Source organism: Lepidochelys kempii, chromosome 2 (genome assembly GCF_965140265.1).
Source record: "Lepidochelys kempii isolate rLepKem1 chromosome 2, rLepKem1.hap2, whole genome shotgun sequence".
In the NCBI taxonomy this organism is placed as follows: Eukaryota; Metazoa; Chordata; order Testudines; family Cheloniidae; genus Lepidochelys; species Lepidochelys kempii.
Genome location: NC_133257.1, coordinates 189,382,323 through 189,404,998, shown reverse-complemented (window position 1 = coordinate 189,404,998; position 22,676 = coordinate 189,382,323). Strand labels below are relative to the sequence as shown.

Below are 22,676 nucleotides of genomic sequence, written 5' to 3'. Positions count from 1 at the left end.
ACAAGCATCTTAGTATAATATCTCGGAATGCTACTTTCCTGCCCTTAGTTGTGAAAGAGGTATAGTAATACATCTTACTTGATCGTTCTGTTGAAATGAGGACAGTATGAAAAATTTGCTCTATGAGCTGACCAGGTAAAGTAGTCCAGATGTGACTAACAGTAGCTAGTGAATCCTCTTTGTTCTATGCTCTAGATCAGCATAATCTCAATGTTAAGGTCATTTCAGAGAAGATTAGAAATTAAAACTATCCTAATTGTAGTTGAATATACTCCAGGGTGCATGAACTCAAGGAATAAAAGGTTGCTTGCAATCTATTTAATATTGCAGTGCAGTAAGTTTTATCAGCAACTCCCCTTATATATCCTGCACTAGGTCAGTGGTTCTCAACTAGGGGTACGCAGAGGTCTTGCAGGGGGTACTCAGCTCATCTAGGTATTTGCCTAGTTTTACAACAGGCTACGTAAAAATCACTAGTGAAGTCAGTACAAACAAATTTCATACAGACAAATTATACTATACACTGAAATGTAAGTACAGTATTTATATTCCAGTTGATTTATTTTATAATTATATGGTAAAAATGAGAATAAGCAATTTTTCAGTACTAGTGTGCTGTGTCACTTTTGTATTTTTGTCTGATTTTGTAAGCAAGTAGTTTTTAAGTGAGGTGAAACTTGGGGGTATGGAAGACAAATCAGACTCCTGAAAAGGGTGCAGTTGTCTGGAAAGGTTGGGAACCACTGAGGTAGATGACTAGTCAGAATACTTGCTACCACAGGCTTTGGGATAGCCGAAGCCTCTAGAAAATCCTTAGCATATAGCAGTATTGAGGAGTAGACTTAGAGACAAAAAAGATTGTGTTAATGCTCCATTCAGATGAATGGAGGAGTGTTGAATGGGGTGCTGTGGGCACTTGTCAGTATTTTCCTCAGTGAATTGGATGATGAGGTTTAAATGCAGTACAGTCTTCAGAAATAAAACTGGCTGAAATCAGTACACTGAGATTCTATAAAGGTAAGATAAAGAAGTGCACATAAAGAAGGGATATTCAAATGCGCAAATATAGAATGAAGAAAGAATGGGAAGGTAGTAGTACAGTGCCAGAGAGAGGAAGATCAAGGTGTTATAATGGGTGATAAATCAAGAGAGCTATCAATGTGACGCTTGTTGCCAAAGGAAAAAAAAAAATCCCAACCCAGCTGTGATATTCATGTTGTTAAAGCACAATATAACATGCAGCGTAACTATTCTGGTTTACTCCATATTGGTTAAACCTCACTTGGAGTACTGTGTTCACATTTGGGCACTATACTTTAAAGGGTGATGTTCAGAGGATAGCAACTAAAATTATTAATATGTAATATGTAAAGGAACATTAAAATGAGCACAGGGATTAATTATTCTTGGCAGTTAGTCTCAGCAAACAGAACAAGAAATACCAGGCTTAAACTGCAGTAAAGAAATTCTAGATTAGAGATGATATTTAAAATTAATTTTGGGGTTAATCTGTAGAATTTTCCTTACAACTTCAAGAATATCAGATTTTTCTATACTTTCTAATAGGAAAGGAGATTCTCACAGTCCAACTTGATATAATGAAACAGGCCCCCTTGCTACGAAATAATAATTTTCACAGCAGCTTCATTCTTTGAATAGAAATGAAATAGTGAGAGGGTATATCTAAAAACTGTTTAGAGATATATATTTTTAAAATGTGCATGATGTGTCATGGTGTATCTATTTTAGGTACTGTACTTATATGGCTCCCATCACTTTAGTATGTGAGTGTCTTTAATATATTTATCCTCACAACATCCCTGTGAGGTAAATTTTCTTCCCATTTTACAGATGGGGAATTGAGGCCTGGAGACACTAGTGACTTTTCCAACATCATACAGGAAGTTTGTGGCAGACTAGGGAATTGAGCTCAGGTCTTCCAAGTCCCAGGTTAGAGGCCTAACCGCTGTATAATTTTCTCTCTGGTCCAGTGTTTTAACTCCAAGTGCCCTTTCTGCCTTAACACCTTGTCTTGGACACTATTGAAAATTATAGTTGTAAGTTCCAGCTTCTTATTTACGATCAACACTAAAAATTTACTACTGTGGTTCTCTGGGTAACACGCTCCTTACAGCATTATGTTTCCCAAAATGGATACTGAAAATTGAGGAGGTATTGTTTCATATTCTCTGTGTATATATAAAGTCTGCTGCAGTTTCCACGATATGCATCTGATGAAGTGAGCTGTAGCTCACGAAAGCTTATGCTCTAATAAATTGGTTAGTCTCTAAGGTGCCACAAGTACTCCTTTTCTTTTTACTGAAAATTGTATTCACCACATAAGCAGGCTTTTTCATGATGACTACCTTTTGGCAGCAGCGGCGGAGTGGAGGAATATTGTGAATTACACTGGTCTGGGGTCTGGAACTTGCTATTTTAAGTCCTGGGCCAGCATCAAAATAGCAAAGCTGGTCTAAAAGACCAGCTTTATTTCTCCTGTCCAACATCTTGTAAAGCTTTATAGCCAGCAGCAGAAAGCAAGATGTCTCCATTCACTGTTTTGGTCTTCAGCTCCTTTGTGTTTATATTTCCAGGATTTATACCTCTCTCTTTCTGCAGCTTGAGTAGCTGATGTTTCTTTAGCTCTTTCTAAGCCCACAAGATCTTAAGAAACAAGAAAACTTCAGACCTCTTTGTTCCAGTGGCAGTCAAAATGTGGTGTGCGTAGGGTTTCTTTTTCCTAAATGCTACTGAATGTTCTGAAACTGTCGTAGATCTATTCAGGTGCTTAATCAAAAGCCTATTGACATCAATGAGCTTTGGATCAGGCCCTTAATCTTTTTTATGTCCCGTCACCTGCTACTAGACATGGTTCACCCTGATCCAATGCATCCTTACATTTGACAGGTCGCCCAGCACAGATTTCGCCTTTCTTTGTTACCTTCTTCCTGAACAAAGCAAGGTGGAAATGCTCTTAACAGGTGGTGATGTGGTTAGTGCTTTAAACAATGCCAAATACCATAAATTGATTCTTTCTGTAAAATAACTTCTAATGCAAGGTAAACTCATACAGAAATTATATAGATTTCAAACAAAAACTGTTACCATCTGCTCTGAGAAATAGTGTACCACAAACAAAGCTCTTTGTTACTTAGGACAGAAAATATATTTATATCTCTATATTTGAGAAACCATGGGCCTCATTCTCCTTTCACTTACACTGATGTAATTCCATTGACTAGTGGAGTTACTGCTTATTTACACTGTGTAAATGAGAGGAGAACTGGGTTCTGTGTCTCTTAAGCAACCATATCTCCTCATTGCCTATTAGATACAGCCCCATCTGCTGCTGTCAGAAATGAGTCTCCAGACCTGATTTTCAACCTCACGAACAAGCCAGGCCTGCCTTTGAAGCTGGCTAATTTCTACCTCCCCCTACTCCTTGGGGAAAAGTTCTCTTTACATATACTTATCCTTGCTCAACTGCTTTCTTCAGAAATATACAACTCCAATTAAACCTCCACCCAAAACCAGACGCTTCAAATCAAGAAATAAAACTCTGGCCTCTGATGTATTGGCTAAGAAGAGTTGATTTTCATAAAGCTGTTAGCTATAGCCCCATGTACACTACACAAATAACCACATGAATACAGTTTTTCATTATAAGTGCATAAAGACCAACTGGATTGGGCCCCATTGTGCTAGGTACTGTACAGATACAGAGCACTGTAATAGGTAGCCCCTGCCCTGAAGAGCTTACAATCTAAATAGACAAGACAGGCACTGCGTGAAGAAAATGGGTAATAACATGAACGCAGAGTGAACAATGTGATTTTAAATTTTTTTTTGTGGTGGGTTTAGTTAGGAGGGGATAACATAAATGGAAAGGAAAAAGGGGAGAGGGGATATCAAGGGGTCAAAGGGGATGGGGGATAAGAGGGACAGGTGGTGGAGTAAAGCTTAAGGTGAAGGAGAGGGCTAGACCAAACAGCCAATCAGCACAGGGCAGAGAAAGTCCAGTCAGAACTATACAAAGTTCTCTGAATGCCCAAACATTTGGCTGTTGCTCCAGCTGGGGTCCCTGGCTGCTTTTTCTCTGCAGGTTTTCCCCAAGACCCAGTATGGAGAGGAGGCACCACCTGGGCAGTAGTGTGGTGGAATTTCACAGTTGTGCATCTGAGGAGGAACGGCCCTGGCTTGCGACCATTTTACCCCCTTCTCTCCCAGTGCTGCAGTCCCTGGTTTGGCTGCTTTTGCAGCTGCTCCTACCAGCTCCTACCTAACTACTGTGCTGTGTTTTGTTAAATAGTTGAAGCACTTCTCCCCAGCAGTGGATGCTTTGCAGTGGTGGGTTAAGGGATTCCTATGTATAATTTATAAGTCTTCTGATTAAAGTTTGAAAAGCACTTGGGCTCCTTCTGGACAAGAAGTTCTATATAAACTTTAGATTATCTCTAAAACACAGTTTTATGTTCATTGACTTTCTTTTTGGTTTTCAGCTCCCTTTCTGCAGCCTGGAATCTTCTACATGCTTCTCACACCGTTATGTAGAAGGAGCTTTCTGAGTTTCATTTGTAAAGCAGGAGACGACTATTTTTGATTCTTTTTCACATGCAAGTATGAACATTATAACCTATGATGATTACTCCAATCCACCGCTTCAGAGATATTGAGAGGAAACCTGAATACCTCCAGCCAGACAAGTGTGTTCCACCTCCTAGCCATAGTTCCTTGGGAGCAATGTGGTTTATTCGAGACGGCTGTGGTATTGCATGTGCTGTGGTGACCTGGATGCTTGTCGTCTATGCAGACTTTGTAGTCCTTCTTGTTATGTTAGTTCCATCAAGAGACTACATTTATAGTGTGATCAATGGGATATTGTTCAACATGTTGGCTCTCCTGGCTTTGGCTTCACATTTTCGAGCTATGCTATCAGATCCAGTAAGTATACTGTTATGTTTTTCTTGCCTGTCAGATGTGGGAGAACTTGGGCCCTTGTGGAATAGCAGATTTAAATAACTTGTCTGTCATCATGATCAGTAAGCTTGGTGTTGTGGTATGCTAATATATCATTCTGTTGTGTCAGATTGACTCACCAAATGTAAGGGACCAAATCTCAGATTCTCTTGAGCCTGGTATGAACAGCTTCCTATTAGTCTCTCTCTCTCTCTCACACACCTTTCACACTATCACCCTTTTACTCACCAGTACTAGATATAATGTTTTTGGCTTGTCATGACCTGACAAGCCGGAAAGCTAGAAAAACTTGTTTCAATTGTCTGTCTCATCAAATGTCACTACAGCGGAATGGGATAGGAAAAAAATTACAATGACTTCTGTAGTGAAAAAGTTATGATTCTTTTTCACATTAATGATATAGCTGAATTTCTTGGATTATACCTACTAATTTGTATGTCTGTTTTTAGCATTAAATCCCCCTAATAATATCAGCCCATATCTCCATGGCTTCAAAAATGTACCAGATTCCTTTTAACTGGAAGGCTAAACAATCTAAGGTTAGATGTGAAACACAAGATGGATAGTGCAGTATCCAGGGACTTTGCCTTGGTCAAAAACACAGTCCTACCCTCCTTTCTCCTCTCATCTCTGAACTATTGGTAGGGGATTTTTTATCAGAGTGCTATCCCTAAATCTTCTTTGATGGCCCTGTCTTTCATATTTGGCTAGTAGATTAAATTTAAAGTTCTTGTTCTTCTAGCTGACAAAAAGGAGAGTAAGTTTTGTCTCTTCTGCCTTAAGAGTCTAGTGGCTGATGTTGGGAATGTTGAAAGAGTCTCTGACACTCTGATCCCTCCCCCAAGCTCCACTTTGCGGGTGAAACCCCCCATCATGAAAACTCTAATGCCTGTATTTATTGCTTAGCTTGCATCTTATTCAGGAACAGCAGCAGGGAACTTACCTAGTTCTGGGCAGTTTCACTGCAGCTTACTGTAAACTTGGTCAACTATGAGCGATAGTGGAGGTACTGAAGCTTTTGTCGTCAGACTCAGGAATACAGCACTGCAGCAATTTACATACAGTTCGTATTTTGAAGGATTTTTTTTTTATTGTAAATTATTTGAATTACAGTAGTGTCACTAAGGGGTCTGATTGTGCTAGGCATTGTATAGAGATAGAGTAAGAGACAGTTCTCGCCATAAAGAGTTTCCAATCTAAATAAAACAGGCAGACAAAGGGTAGAAGAAAGGGACATAATGCAGAAGTAGAGTGATAAATAAATGTGGAACTAACAGGACATTTACTTATTTATGGTGGCTGGCAGAGGGGCTAATGGGTGTTAAGGTTTTTTTTCAGTTATTTGGTTGGGTTTTGTTATGAGAGTATCAGCTAAACAGAAAGACAAAAGAAGGGGGGCATAGAAAGGAGATGATGGGGACAGAATAGGTGCAGTGAGGCAGAGGTGAGGAAACTGTGAAGCGGTGGGGCTAGAGCAAAGAGCCAGTCACTACAAGGAAGAGCATGTCCAGTGTCAAAAATGTAGTTGAAAGCATTGTTGCTATAAAAACTCTTCCACCAAAAGTCAATTGTAATGTTATTTTCCTAACACAAGATTTATTTTAATATGTACCTCCACACTAGCAGTCATTCGTGTGGTATGTTTCAGGCTTTTTTAATTAACGTTTTTGCACCGAAATTGTTAATATTAAGGTTGGAGATCTTTAATTTTCTGTCTTTTGAGAGTTAAGGTTCCTTCAGTAACATTAACTCAGCAATATTAAAGATGCATATTTAAGGGGAGACTTCAAAAACTGCACTATCACAGTGAGTGCAAGAATTTTAGCTAATCTTATTTCTTTTTCTGGGCCTTATTTTTAAAGTGGTATTTGTATACTTAACATCTCTCTAAGAGTTCTCATTTAAAAAACCCAAAACAAATTGGCCGTTTATGAACAGACGCAAAATATGTTTGTCTGCAACATTTTTACTTACATTAAACATTTCAGTTGTGTAACTTTTATGAGAACACATGCATATGTCCAATTTGCTGTGACACAAGGTCAGATGACAAGTCCAAGTAAACAGATAAGGATTACACCCTGCTTATTATTTACGTACTATAGTATGGCCTTACAATAGTGTCCTTTCTGTATCTTTTCTCTTGTTCAATCAAATTGTGAAATATTATGGTTGATGTTAGGGAAATGTGCATCTCTCTTCCCTTCCAAGAGCTTGAACTGGGTCTCTTGATGTTATTGGTGTGGGGGGGTGGAGGGTGAGAAAACCTGGATTTGTGCTGGAAATGGCCCACCTGATGATCACTTTAGATAAGCTATTACCAGCAGGACAGTGGGGTGGTAGGAGGTATTGTTTCACATTCTCTGTGTATATATGAAGTCTGCTGCAGTTTCCACGGTATGCATCTGGTGAAGTGAGCTGTAGCTCACGAAAGCTTATGCTCAAATAAATTGGTTAGTCTCTAAGGTGCCACAAGTACTCCTTTTCTTACTGTGGGTACTGAAATCTTTGTTTTCATTTCCAGGGTGCTGTGCCCAAAGGTAATGCCACAAAAGAATTCATTGAGAGTTTACAACTGAAGCCAGGACAGGTGGTTTATAAGTGTCCAAAATGCTGTAGCATCAAACCAGACAGAGCACATCACTGCAGGTACAGTCACTTGTGTGTTGTGATTTAATGATGTGATGCTGTGGTTCAAGGTTAAAAGAAAGCACTTATGTGGTGGATCAGTGTACTGTTGTAGAATGGGATTTCCATGGGGGCTTAAAGGATTTATGCACCTAACTCCCATTGAACCCTAATGTGAGTTGGGTGCCTAACTCTGTTAAGTTCCTCTGAAAATCCCAGTGCTCAATGAGGACCATAAAATGTAGCATGTTCCAGAATACTTTGATATTGTGCCTTTTGACATTATGTCGCATCCTGATTGTGAGGCACTTCGCTACCTGCCCTTGTCTATGCCTTGCCTGGGGTCAGCTCCTTGACCCTTCTGGCAACACAAGCACTCCCCTCCAGACCTTGTGCTCTCTTTACAGGTTAGCAATAGGGATACACCAACCGCTGAGTCCTGCGAGAATCCCCTTTAGTGTCCAGCCCCTGCTTCATTGGACACTCCCAGAATTACCAGGCCTGCTGTTCCCAAATGAAAAGTACACCACAGCTTACTAATTCACCTTAGAACACAGCTCTACTTCACACACAACCAGGGTCAGCCTTATGGGTGGGCCACCCGGGTGACTGCCCAGAGTGCCGTGGTCGGGGGGGAAGTGGGGGTTGTGCCGTGAGGCAGTGCAGAGGTGCATGCTGCTGGCTGGCAGGGGAACACCGCAAACTCGCAGAGGCGACACGTGCGGGGTGCCCAGATTTCTCTCGGCGGCGGAACGTGGGGCAGGGGTGTGAGCAATGATGCACAGATACTACTTGTCCCCTCCCCACAACATTCCTCAGTGTCCCCTTAGGAGGCTATGATGTGAGGAGCAACGCCAGGGCTCCCTGCATCCAGGTCACTTTCCCCACCTGGACTGTGCTGTGAGGCGAGCATCAGAAGTTGATGCTCTCCTGCCCTCCCCTTACACAGCCCAAGTAAGTTCATGGAGGATAGGTCCATCAATGGCTATTAGCCAAGATGGTCATGGATGCAACCCTATACTCTGGGTGTCCCTAAAACTCTGGTGGTCAGAAGCTGGGATTGATGATAGGATGGGTCACTTGATAAATTGCCCTGTTCTGTTAACTTCTTCTGAAACAGATTTTAAGCTGTCGTGGGATAAGAGGAAACATCCTCTCATGGATTGGTAACTGGTTAAAAGATAAGAAACAAAGGGTAGGGATAAATGGTCAGCTCTCAGAATGGAGAGAGGTAAATAGTGGTGCCCCCTAGGGGTCTGTACTGAGACCAGTCCTCTTTAACATATTCATAAATGATCTGGATAAAGGAGTAAACAGTGAGGTGGCAAAATTTGCAGATGATACAAAACTACTCAAGGTAGTTAAGTCCCAGGCAGACTGCGAAGAGCTACAAAAGGATCTCTCAAAACTGGGTGGTTGGGCAACAAAATGGTAGATGAAATTCAATGTTGATAAATGCAAAGTAATGCACACTGGAAAACAATCCCAGCTATACATATAAAATGATGGGGTATAAATTAGCTATTACCACTCAAGAAAGAGATCTTGGAGTCATTGTGGATAGTTCTCTGAAATCATCCACTCAGTGTGCAGCGGCAGTCAAAAAAGCAAACAGAATGTTGGGAATCATTAAGGGAAAGATAATAAGACAGAAAATATCATATTGCCTCTATATGAATCCATGGTATGCCCACATCTTGAATACTGTGTGCAGATGCGGTCGCCCATCTTCAAAAAGGTAGATTAGAATTGGAAAAGGTTCAGGAAAGGGCAACAAAAATTATTTGGGGCATGGAACCAGGGCTTTGGAGCTGTGCTCCGGCTCCGCTCCGGCTCCAGACAAAAACCTGCTGCTCCACTGCTCTGGAGCTGCTCCGTGCTACAGCTCCGGGCTCTGCTCCAAAGCCCTGCATAGAACAGCTTCTGTATGAGGAGAAATTAATAGGACTGGGACTTTTCAGCTTGGAAAAGAGATGGGGCGGGGGGGGAAAGAGGGGATATGTTAGAGGTCCATAAAATCATGACTGGTGTGGAGAAAGTAAAAAAGGAAGTGTTATTTACTCCACACAAGAACTAGGGGTCGCCAAATGAAATTAATAGGCAGCCAGCTTAAAACAAACAAAAGGAAGTATTTCTTCACACAACGCACAGTCAACCTGTGGAAGTCATTGCCGGGGATGTTTTGAAGGCCAAGACTATAACAAGGTTAAAAAAAGAACTAGATAAATTCATGGAGGATAGGTCCATCGATGGCTGTTAGCCAGGGTGCACAGGGATGGTGGCCCTAGCCTCTGTTTGCCAGAGACTGGGAATGAGCGACATGGAACGGATCACTTGATGATTACCTGTTCTGTTCATTCCCTCTGGGCACCTGGCACTGGTCACTGTCGGAAGACAGGATACTGGGCTAGGTAGACCTTTGATCTGACCCAGTATGGCCTTTTTTCGTTCTTATGTAACAGTCACTGTCAAATGACAGGATACTGGGCTAGACGGACCATTGGTTTGAACCAATATAGCCATTCTTATGACATATAGAACATATATTTTTAAGCATATATACATAACTCTTCAAATATTTTCTGTACATACATCAGTCAGTGATTATGATGACTTGGCTTTCTTTAGAGACCTTACGTTACATTCTTTGTCAGACTTGTATGTAGATACCAGACCCATGGGATCCCTCTAACCCTTATGTACCCCTGTCTGGTTGAAAGAGATCCTTGGGTCACAGACACATTTGAACCAGAATTATTCACCAGTGGTTAAAAGCAATTGAAAATGACATGTGAGTCCTGCACAGTACTTTCTTTGTCATTGTTTATTTGTGGACCAAATTTCTCCAAGCATGTCAGTTACTTGTCTGTTACAAGTGTGGAGTTTTAAAAGGCATAAAAATATCTTAATTATTTTTAAATCACTTTTTCACAGATATGAAATATAATATTAGTTAAAGGAAAGTATGTTTTCTGGGAGAGTGCTGTATAAATACAGGGAAAGCTGTTGCACACAGCTCAGCGGTGAGCGCATGAAAGTTGCAGTTATAAGCAGCAAGACAGTAGAAGGTTGATATAGCTCTTACTGTATTACATCTTACTTTGATAGTCTGCCACTGGGTCCTCTGTTGTCGGGATAATCAGTGAAGTATGGTATGGGTATGTGGGAATGAAACAGGTAGAGAATGAGTGAAAGAGAGTGAACTGAGGGGAAAGACCCAGAGAGGACATATAAATAAAAAGTCATAGAAGTCAGAAATCAAAATGTGTGTAAGTCCATAAAAAGTGACATGTTTCAAAACACTAGTATCTTCATTCATGGACCTGATGGCATTTGTGACTTTGGCTTTAATTAGCCCTTTTATTACTACTAAATTAATTTTAAAACTTGCTTTAAATAGGTAATTTAATTTCAGATTTCCATATTTTGATTTACAAAGGACAAACAAAAATTATGGGACCTAAATTATGCATGTGGTGGGGAGTTCGGGGCTCCCCCCCATTCCCTCTCTTTTTTGATATGACAAATATCCTTGGGGGAGCTATTCACAATAAGCTTTTAGTATTAAAACAGTTACTTAGGTCACTAATTTCTAATTATTCTTTTTTTTTAGTATAAATTAGAAAAACTTTGTTTCAGTGGGTAGTTAAGTGATCTGTGTGAGCGTTGTCATTCCCCCTACACCCCCGTGTATTCCTAGAGGATTTGCATGAAGGGACTGCAGTTACTTTCTGGGGGGTTAGGCTGCTTTGTGTAGCCATCTGTCTCTTTAGATTTGGGGAAGCTATAGCTACCATTAACAACAACCCTCTTCTGCTACCTAGGGATGTAAAATGTTAACCCGGGGTTAACAGTTAAGGTGGGTTAACCGGTAAGACTAATGCTTACTGGTTAACATTTTACATCGCTAGTTCTCAGGCCATCTCCAATGCCCATTGAGGTCCATGGGAATCCTTTAAAATAAATAATTCGCTGTTCTGTGTGTGGGTGTTTCTCACAGCAGGAACATACGCATGCACAGCAGAGGGTGTTGGTTGCCATGTGCATGAGAGTTCCTGCTGTTCACATGCTTGTATGAGGGAGCTGCACCCAACTAACTGCTCCTTCTGGCCCTGAGTTTCTGGCTGTGCCCCTGGGAAGGAAGCAGGGTGATCCCTACTAACCTTTTGGCCCTGTCTCTGCCATCTAGCCCCCTGGAAGCATCTGAGGGTGGAGGGTCTTTGCTGCTTCCCAACTCCCTGCCTTGCCCTAGTCTCAGCTCCTGGAAGTTACTCCAGCTCCAGTTCTCACCCTGTCCCACCATTGGCTCCTGCAGGTGATGTCATAGCTCCAGCCCCTTGCTGCCTCCCATCCCTACTCCTCAGGACTCCTGTGTGGGCTACAGTCTCTGTCCCCCCTTGGCCTGGCTGCTCCACGTCATCCCTCTGGAGGGGACTCCTGCCCCCTCTTCTCTCAACCCAATGTCTCCTGGCTTCCCCCGAGTGCTGCAGAGAGTAGGTGGTAGATACCTACTTCCCAGCTAGTCATCTTCTCTATCTCCAAGATCTTGTGGAGCAGCCTGGGGAAAGGGTACCCGTTCCTCCTGTGGTATGCCCTCTGGCTCATAAATGGATCCAAGGGATAACAAAGAGGACGACTTGCTCCCTCCCTATGTCTCCTGGTATTCCCTAGCTCTGTGAATGGGTGTAGGGAAAGAAAGAGGCTTCCCTTACTCTCCTTGTGCTCTCCTGCACCCACATGGGAGTTCATTAATGAAGGTACTGCTGGGCATGCCTTGTTCCCTACCTCTTTCTGATAGTGCTCTCTTGCCCCCTGCAGAGGTTTGGGGAGTAAAAAATAGTCTTCCTTGGGGCCATAGCCAGAGGTCCAGGGAAGAGGAGAGCCTCTCTAGCCCTGGACTTATACACAGGACAGTCTCTACTGCTGTGTCACTCTTGCAGAGATGGGAAGAATGTGCATGTGAGCTACTGGCAGAATAGTGCATGAGACAGGACATGAAACTGACAAACAATAAGACGGCAAGACTGATTATACCCAAAGGTGCATGTGCACACCTAATAAACTGACAGAAAACAATAGTTTTTCTATCTTAGTCACCATAGATGGTGTGTTATCAAAAGGACAATTTTAAAGCAACTAATTCTGTTTTTAAGTTAGGGTGCCCTTTTAAATATGCATGCTTTAAAATCACAATAATTTTAAGCTTCTTCCTGCAATACAAAGCTTCTTGTGTTAGTGATGACTATTGAATCTGGGAGCAAATATTGACCTGAGTAACTTTTTGTCTGCTTGAAGAGAAAAAAAATCTTACGTCCCAATCCTGCAAAGCCTGCTGGTCCTGAGCCTGCACAGTCTGACGTTCAAGATCTTAGTTGTTTATTTGCATCTTGGGAATTCTGTTTCTTGCCTTTGGGGACTGCTTCCTTCCAGGATCTGTAATAAATACTCGATTGTTTCAAAATAAGGATGTTAATATTTATTAACTTTTTTTTGTTTTATTTTTATTGTCAGTGCATTCTTGTAATTAGTTTCTTTAAGAGTTTGAGTTTTTTCTTTAAGGTCAAATAGTTTAACTTTATAAGAAAAATAAAATAAGCAGAACCCTCCATTTCTCTGTTTAAATCCTGTGAGGGTTGTTTTGAATCCACATATTCCTGGTTTTCATATTTGGTTTTCATACTTTTTTGTGCATTTTAGTACCAGGGGGACTGGCTTTCTTCACTGCTTTATCAGATGATAGAAGAGTAAAAAGCCTTTTATGATGTTAGTTGGAGATTTAAAATGCCAGTGAAGCAGCAGTGACTAGTAAGCTAAGAGATACTAACATTACAATGAATTAATCATCTTTGATTGTTTGACTCCTAAGCACAATATGCATTTGCAGGACTTTTATTTTTTAGAATTTGTAATTAGAATTGTTACATACACTTGAGTGCTTCTGCCCAGTTTTGCTGAGTGCTTAAAATCTAATTTTTTAATTGTGGTGATGGTGTCTCAGTGAAAGGCACTGGTAAATTAATCCAGTGCCTGATTGACTTCATTGCCAGGTATTTTTCTGAAAAATTAATTTGAATTTTCCATTTTTTTTTTCAACAAAGCTCCTGTCAGAGTAAATTTTAATAAATTGTAACAAATTACTGAAATTGTACCTAAGGTTATTCTGAGAAGTTTATCCATTGCAGTATCCTATGATTTTATTTTTTATTCTACTACACTGAAACTCTCACAAAGCCCAGCGGTCAAACCTAGACTAGATTTAAATCAATTTCATTTCATTTGCTTAAATATAATATATAATGTTCAATCTCTGTATATTAGTGGAACCATTAATCATAACGTTACTTTGTTGTGATTTGACATTTACTTTTTGTACGACTGCAATTTGGGACCATAGGTTGATTGACAATTTTGAACAGAAGTAGCCAAATTAACGTATGTACGTGTGTGTGTGTGTCTCCAGGTGCCCAATATTTTCTTTGTACTCTTGCTGTATTTTCTGAAAACCACAAACTATAAAGATATTCTTTATTGCAGTGTTTGCAAGAGGTGTATTCGGAAAATGGATCATCACTGTCCATGGGTTAATAACTGTGTAGGAGAGAATAACCAGAAGTACTTTGTACTGTTTACAGTAAGTTGTTTATTGAGTAAATTTTTCTGTCCAAGCAGAGACAATGAAATTCCAAGCATGACTGTTAAATGGCTGTGAAGATAGGTTTTTGTTTGTTTGTTTGTTTTTATCTTAGTATAACCAAGCTGGGAAATATGTTACAAATTAGCAAAATTTAAATAATTAGGGAGAAAATATTATAAAAGAGCAGGAATAAGTCATCACAAAATGTACTTTGCTATTTATTTTGTCAATTTGTGAAGTATTGGTTAGTATAATTCATAGTGTAGCAGTAAATATACCTCACAAAATCCTCCACAGTAATAATAATGAAGTCTCAATAAGCTCTTTGGGGGAGGGGCTGACTTTTTGTTCTGTATTGATATTTTATTTATGCAGCACTTTGCACAATAGAGTTCAGGTCCATGAGTAGGGCTTTGAGATGCTACAGTAATACAAATAATAATAATATTGTGCCTCATTATTGCATCTGCTGTTACCTCTTTGCTGCGAGGGTGGAGAGAAACCTCATTTTTTTAGCAAGGATTACAGGGGTTCTACTTGTAAGTAGCCAATGTTGGCACTCAAAAATCAGGCAGAAATGCTTCTGATTTTCTGACGGACTGTGTCCTGTATCTACTGTATATAGAGAAAAAGCATGGGAGTGCAAACTTAATTACCATATTTTCCATGTAAACAGTGAAATCTGGGCTTTATTGAAGTCAATGACAAAAATCCCAGGATTTCACCCAAAAAATTCATGTCAAGAGAATATTACAGCTGCACAATTGACTTTTAGTGTTGTTCCATTTTATCAGTAATCTTTTATGGTAAGTCTCTGGGTGGAAGATGGTCTGTTCTGATATTAGGAAATAGGTGCAAGTCTTCAGTCAGGCTTGAAGTAAGAATTGAAAATATATGTATGAACCCCTTAATTTGCTTTTCACTTTATGGTGTATTCTGATATTGCCAGAGGCACAGCTAGTTAGCTTTCTTTTTGAGGCACAATACCTAGTTTAGTTGAGAAAACATGAAAATATTTATGCCGGGTACTTTTCCACTGGACTAGTCTCTTCTCCTCCGTCTGATTAAGCCTGTAGTATCTTAAAAGGGAAATGTAAATGAATCTCTCCTTTCAATAACCAGATTGGAATACCATTCCTAGCTGGTTCATCCCAAATGTGGGATGTTGGATTTCAGTTTCAGTTAAATTTGACAAGTCTGTATTTCAAAGTGGACCATATTAAATACCTAATCTGTCTGAGGAAAAGATTAAACAAGTTTTTCTATTAAGCTCTTTTTAAGGGCTCAAGAGGCGGAAGGATGGTAGCACATAAGAGTGTCAAAAGAAAAATATTTTTCCACTGTCTTTCACTTGCACCTCATTTGGAAGATATTATGTTCCCTAATTCGTTGGTATTTGTCTCATTCTGTACCACTACAATGAAAACCTTCCTACGTACATGTGTGTATGTTGTAAGTGGTGGGGGTAGCAATGCCTGTAGTTAACAATTTAAAATTCTCCATGCTAAGTGTCTGCCTCATGTTGATACTTGTTTATTTAATTTTTAAATTTCCGTGAAAATGGTTCAGCTATTTTTCAGAATGAGATCAAGGAAAAACACATTGTGCCAATAGTAAAAATAAAACCAAAAACCCAGCAAACAAAAACTTACAACTGTTACATTGAAAAGCCCTAGCACTTCCATGCTTTGGAACAGTGACTTGAAATTTGGCCGTGTTGTCCTGGTATCAGGGATGTGCCTTTTGCTGTCCCCCCTGAAAATCAGGCCAAATCTGGCCAAGTTATGAGCCTCTAAAAATCTCATTTTACATATTATCAGTAGAGACTACAAATAGTATATGATAGGCAACATGGCCTTGTGGATAGATAGCTGAACTGGAATTCAGGAACTCTGGGTTCTGTTCCCAGCTCTGCTGTTGTCCTGCTGGGTAACCTTGGGCAAGTCACTAAATCTTTCTGTCTCAGTTTCCCTATCTGTGATATAGGAATGATGATACTGACCTTTGTAAAGCAGTAAAGATCTACTGATGAAAAGTGCTATATAAGGGCGAGGTGTTGTTATCATACAACAAGATTGTATCAGAATGCATATGCACAAGGGGGCCAAATTAAGATTGTCTACCTTAGTTTTGGCATTTCCTAATTTTTTAGTGCTCGACTTTGCAGCCTTAACATTTTTAATGTAGTTCATTTGGACATATGTGTATAAGCAGCTTTTACAGCTATGCTTAAAAATATTTTAAATACCTTGTTGTTTCAGATGTATATAGCACTAATTTCCATGCATGCCCTAATCATGGTGGGATTTCACTTCCTGTATTGCTTTGAAGAAGACTGGACAAGTGAGTATTGACACAGTATTCCTTTCAAATACCAAATTAACCTGTAGAGACAGCATTGTGATATAGTTTAGGGGAAAGGCAGCTTTTTTTACTGCTTGTTGCCAGAGAATGCTGTTAATGTTATGAGCTACTTTTTATTTTTGTGACCATTCCTGGAGTTTTAAAATTCCACCTATCCTGTTAGGACAGAAAATTCCTGAAGGGTTAAGTCCTATTTAAACACACACCATACATAACCTGGAGAACAGATAGAATATTAAGGCTCTATCTCAGTACATAGGAAAAGATTAGTGTATACATGAATGTATCACTGATAATTCCTGCATGCTAAAGTGAGATGGGGAGAATGCATGGGCTCTTTTACAATCACATAATAGAAACCAGCCCTGCAAAACTGTTGAGAAAACTGATCAGCTCAGATGCAAAAATGCACTCTCACATGTTCAGACAACTCTCCCTGCCCTCCAAAACCTAAAAACACCTCATGCTGGAAAAGTCAATGAGTAGAATTTTACAAAGCTGCTTTAAACCATCAGGTTTAATCCACAGTAGTTAGGTAGATTGATTTATTTTTAAAAAGAGCCAGGGCTTGATCAATCCACTTGCCAATACCAAGTAGAAAAGTTTATCTTAGAGGTGGGTGGGTGTATGTGCATGTATTTGCATGCAGGAGGATGAGTTTCAATTTTTGCAGGATTTAAGTTTTCACTTTGAAATAATTACAATTTTAGTCATTAGAACTGTGAAGAAAACCTTACAAATGGGAACTAATGTATTGCAAGCCTGCAGCTCATAACTTTGCCAGGCAGGCACAGAGTTAAACTGATAAAATCTGCAGCTGCCCACAGTGGGCAGAAGGAGGCTGTGGGAGTGGTAAAATAAAGGAGGGTTCCTTTCCCTCTCCAAAATAATCAGGCTCTAGAGAGCTAATGAAAAGTGAGCTGCTTCTCTTTTTCAGGTATGGAATCGCTGAGCAGGATTCAGGGGGCAGGACCCTGGCAGAAAGCAGCTGGGGGGTGCATCTGAGTTTCTGTAGTTACTGCTGACCCTGGACCCTATTGATGGGGTCCTCATCTTTTCTGTATTGGCCTCTGGGTATTAGGTGTCTGGTAAAATTTAGAATCCTTGGTCACGGCAATATCTGCAATTGGTGTACTTGTGGGAAAAGAACTGTTTTTAAGCAGTTCTCAATATTTGATTTCACAGAATTGAGAATATATTAGAATTAATTCATAAGCTAGTAATTAAATATTGTTTGTATCATTTTTCTTTTTTCTTATTTCCCCCTCACTTTCCTAGACTCACAGAAATGCAGGGCTGGAAGAGACCTTAGGAGGTCATCAGGTCCAGTCTCCTGCACTGAGGCAGGACCAAATAAATCTAGACTAGGGGTTCTCAAACTGGGGGTCGGGACCACTGAGGGGGTCATGAGGTTATTACATGGGGGTCATGAGCTGTTCGCCTCCAACCCAAACCCTGCTTTGCATCCAGCATTTATAATGGGGTTAAATATATAAAAAAGTGTTTTTAATTTATAAGGGGGGGGTCACACTCGGAGGCTTACTATGTGAAAGGGGTCACCAGTACAAAAGTTGAGAATTACTGATCTAGACCATCCCTGGCAGGTGTTTGTCCAACCTGTTCTTAAAACCCTCCAGTGATGGAGATTCCACATCCTTCCTTGGAAGCATATACCAGAGCTTAATTACACTTATAATTAGAAGGTTTTTCCTAATATCTAATCTAAATCTCCTTTGCTGAAAAGTAAGCCCTTTTCTTCTTCTACCTTCAGTGGACATGGAGAACAATTGTTCTCCTTCTTTATAATGGCCCTAGCATATTTGAAGACTATCTGGTCCCCTCTTTGTCTTCTTTTCTCAAGACTAAACATGCCCAGTTTTTTAAAATCTTTCCTCATAGATCAAGTTTTCTAAATCTTTTATCAATTTTGTTGCTTTTCTCTGGATTCTCTCCAGTTTATCCATATCTTTCCTATAGTGTAATGCCCAGAACTGGACACGCTAATCCAGTCCTGCAACGTGCTTGTAACCCCTCCCAGTTTATCTTCCTCAAATGTTATAAGCCTACATTCCTCCATTATCAATTACCAATATTGAATAATACCAGATCCAGAACTGACCCCTGCAGGACCCCACTAAATATGTCCTCCCAGTTTGATATCAGACCACTGATAACTATTCTTTGAGTACGGTGTCTCAACCTGTTGTGCACCCACCTTTATAGTAATTTAATGTAGACTGCATTTCCCTAGTTTGCCTATGAGAATGTCATGTGGGACTATATCAAAGACTTACTAAAATCAGGTATCATGTCTACAACTTCCCTTCATCCATTAAGCTAGAAACCCTGTCAAAGAAGGAAATTAGGTTAGTCTGGCATGACTTGTTCTTGACAAATCCATACTGGCTATTCCTTATAACCCTGTTATCCTCCGGGTGTTCACAAATCAAATGTTTAATAATTTGTTCCAGTATCTGTCCAGGTATCGAAGTTAGGATGACTGGTCTATAATTCCCCCCTGGTCCTCATTGTTCCCCTTTTAAAGATAGGTGCTATGTTTTGCCCTTCTCCAGGTCTCTGGGATCTCACCCAACCTCCATGAGTTCTCAAAGATAATTGCTAATCATTCCAAGATTGCTTCAGCTAGTTCCTTAAGTATGCTAGGATGAATTTCACCAGGGCCTGCTGACTTGAGTACAACTAACTTATCTAAATCTTCTTTTAACCTTTTCTTTCCCTACTTGGCTTGCATTCCTTCCTCTTGTTGCTCATCATTGCCCTATTTAGTGAAGACTGAAGCAAAATAGGCATTAAACACCTCTGCCTTCTTGGTGTCATCAGTTATTAGCTCTCCTTCCCTGCTAAATAGGGGACCTACACTTTCCTTCATTTTTTCTCTTGCTCCTAATGTATTTAAAGAACCTCTTTTTCTTTGCCTTTTATGTCCCTCACTAGGTGTAACTCATTTTGTGCCTTTAGACTTTCTGATTTTGTCCCTACATTCTTATGCTGTTCTTTTGTACTTCTTCTTAGCAATTAGTCCATGTTTCCACTTTTTGTAGGATTCCTTTTTGATTTCAAGGTCATTAAAGAGCTCCTGATGGAACTATATTGGCTTCTTACTATTCTTCCTGTCTTTCCTTTGCATCAGGATAGTTTGCAGTTGCACCTTAAATAATGTCTCCTTGAGAAACTGTCAGCTCTTCTGAACTACTTTTTCCCCTTAGATTTTTTTCCCCCATGGGACCTTATATACCACTTCTCTGAGTTTGTTAAAGTCTGCTTTTTTGAAGTCCATTCTCCTCATTTTGCTCCTCTCACTCACTCCTTCCTTTCCTTAGAATCATAAAGGCTATCATTTCATGATCACTTTCACCCAAATTGCCTTCCACATTCAGATTAGTTACCAGTTTCTTCCTGTCAGAATCAATCTAAAATGGTTGTTCCCTCCCTCCCCTGGTTACTTCCTCCACTTTCTGAAACTTTGTCTCCAGTACACTCCAAGAATTATAGGAAATGTTGTGTTTTGCTGTATTACTTTCCCAACAGGTGTCTGGGTAGTTAAAAGTCCCCCATTACTACAAGGCCTTGTGTTTTGGATATTTCTGTTGTTTGTTCAGGAAATGCCTCATCGATCTTGTCTTCCCAATTTGGAGGTCTATAGTAGACACCTACCGTGACATCACTCCTACTTTTTTATCCCTTTTATCTTTACCTAGAGACTTTCTGCCTCTCACCTCCTTGTGGACCTCAGAACAGGTGTATATATTCTTGATACATAATGCAATACCTCCTCCCTGTTTCTCTTGCTGGTTCTTCCTGAATAAGCTATATCCCTCTATACCAATATTCCAGTCATAAGACTTTCACAGCTACCCTTTTAAACCCTGCTTAACCTTGCAGGGACATTTCAGTATAGATAAACCTTATGGGAAAAAGGGGATGGGTTTGAAAGAACCAAGAATATATAATCTTTCTTGGTCTTCAAAAGTCAGTTATGAAAGGAACATGCTATGCTTTTTATAATGGACAATTGGTGCTACTGAAGTAATCTTCTCTGGTTTCCTCTGTGTCCTGAGCATCAACTTGAGGTGCCCCTTCCTAATGGATTTAATCATAGAGAAAATTAGTAAAAACTCTACGGATAGAATGTGCGAGTGGTGGGGTCCAGGTGAGAGCACTCGAGGGGGGCTTAGTTGGAAAAGAAAATTGCATGCCATACATATCACAGCACAAGTTTCTTTTTCTTCAAATTAACAGTACTAATTATCTTGGTATCTCACTTCCTTGGGAATCACATACCCTTTCAGTAGGCCTCTGATTATGGAAGTCATGTCAGTTTCTTATTTTGATAGGAGAATTTTGTTTGACTAACTGTTGAGAACTTGAGATAACCTGATATGTAATATCAGTGGCAGAATTTACTGCTTAGTAACACGTGTTTGTAGTTTTACATGTGGGCTCTGTTCCCTAGTCCCATATTTTTGAGTATTCATTGTTTTGTCATGCTTTCACAGAATGCAGCTCCTTCTCTCCACCAACTACAGTGATCCTTCTTATCCTCTTGTGTTTTGAGGCTCTCTTGTTTCTTATCTTCACATCTGTAATGTTTGGGACCCAGGTACACTCCATCTGCACTGACGAAACGGTGAGTTCTCCATGGTCATGCGTTTCCTCGCTCACAGTTGTAAGATCTATGAAATGTCATGTGGTTCTCCTTCACTGCTCTAGCATGCGTTGGATCTTCTGAGGCTGATATAAAATAAACTAAGCCTGCACAGTGGCTGAGTTCACTCTAGATGGCTAGCATAAGAAGTTGAGTAGTGTGAGGATATTGCAACTACAGCAACAGTGAGTGATATTTTTATCTTAACCAGCATAAGGCAACAATGTGGAGGTTACACAGAGACTGTGGAGTCCCTTATTCAGCACTGCATCCTGCCCTCCTCTTCTTCAAAGGTGAAGTCCCTGACTTGTAATAGTACTTTTACCCTTGAGAATGGTATCAGACTTCACCAGTCATGCTCAGAGTGTCTGTCATAGCTTAACAGAAGTCCAAGATCTTCCTTAGGTAACCTAATTGGGTAGGTTGGGGGAAGTGATAACCTTAAAGAGGCCACAACTGAGTGTCTTAGGGTTTCCCAACTTTTTCCCCCTGAGGCCCACCTGGGCAGCTGCAATGGGCACTGCGGCCCTCTGTCAACACGTGTCTGACAGAGAGAGGGGCACTGCGGGGTCCCTCGCCTCAGCAGGGACCAGGGCCAGCAAGAGGGTGAAGGGGCCACAGCCAGCCCCTGCCGACACCCTCCACTTCAGCAGCCTACTGAGTACTTTGAGCTTGTCACCTGGCAGCCCTGTCACCCACCCAACACCCTGGCGTGCCTCACAGGCACCCCTTGCCCGGAAACAAGGGAAGGGCTTGGGGGCCGCCAATCTCAGGCATAGGCAAGAACTCAGGCTGGGCCCAGCCATTATCTGATTGTCCCGATCACGGCATTGTCCAGGTGGGAACAGAGCAGCACTGCCAAGCCCCAGTCCCAGGGGCAGAGGAGAGGGTGAAGGCCTGATTCTCCAAGGGGCCCGACAGTGACGGAACCCGCTGGTTACCTCTCAGAGCCGGCCCCTTCTCTGCACCCTCTGCCCATTGCCTGGTGGCTCCTCTTCGCCTTCTGCCATCCACCGGCAGCACTGGGCTCTTCCGGTCCTGGGCAGGTGCCATCACTGGCCACCACTCCATCAACGTATACAGTTTGCGGGGCAATGCCCTCCCAAACTCCACCCATGGCAGAGGGACTGTCAGTGGCCCGCAGCTGACAGTATGGGAACCCCTGTGTTTAGTGGGCAAGTCTATGGAGAGTTTAAACAAAGTTAGAATCCAGCATTCAGGACCATGTGAGAGCAGTCTGCTTCTCTCAGCTCTTCATTCCCTAGCTAGCTTCATGATACTTGCATTCAGGTCTACTTTGTTCCAGGGAAAGTTGCAGATATTTTCTGCTGAGTAGGGTCCCAGGAGAGTATATTGCTGAACAACTGGCTCCTACCAAGACAAAATGTATCAGCTTACATAAATTAA

At 40.8% G+C, this 22,676-nt stretch overlaps 1 protein-coding gene and 1 long non-coding RNA gene across 4 annotated transcripts in view; one reads left to right on the top strand and one right to left on the bottom strand.

The window, feature by feature from the left end:
- Positions 1-22,676, top strand: part of ZDHHC3 (zDHHC palmitoyltransferase 3) — a 31,494-nt gene that overhangs the window by 5,693 nt on the left and 3,125 nt on the right. For 2 of the 3 annotated variants that reach the window (XM_073333145.1, XM_073333143.1), the window contains exons 2-6: positions 4,500-4,941; positions 7,502-7,626; positions 14,140-14,236; positions 16,501-16,582; positions 21,121-21,251. In XM_073333145.1, coding sequence (XP_073189246.1) covers positions 4,636-4,941; positions 7,502-7,626; positions 14,140-14,236; positions 16,501-16,582; positions 21,121-21,251 — 741 coding nt within the window. In that variant the 5' untranslated portion in view covers positions 4,500-4,635. Of the gene's footprint in view, positions 1-1,851; positions 1,951-4,499; positions 4,942-7,501; positions 7,627-14,139; positions 14,237-16,500; positions 16,583-21,120; positions 21,252-22,676 lie in introns of those variants that run through there. The other variant, XM_073333144.1, reaches the window with a different exon arrangement.
- LOC140907365 (uncharacterized) overlaps positions 10,422-22,676 on the bottom strand; it is a 28,881-nt gene continuing 16,626 nt past the window's right edge. The window contains exon 3 of the long non-coding RNA XR_012157474.1: positions 10,422-13,038. This is a non-coding gene — a long non-coding RNA (uncharacterized lncRNA). The remainder of the gene's footprint in view (positions 13,039-22,676) is intronic.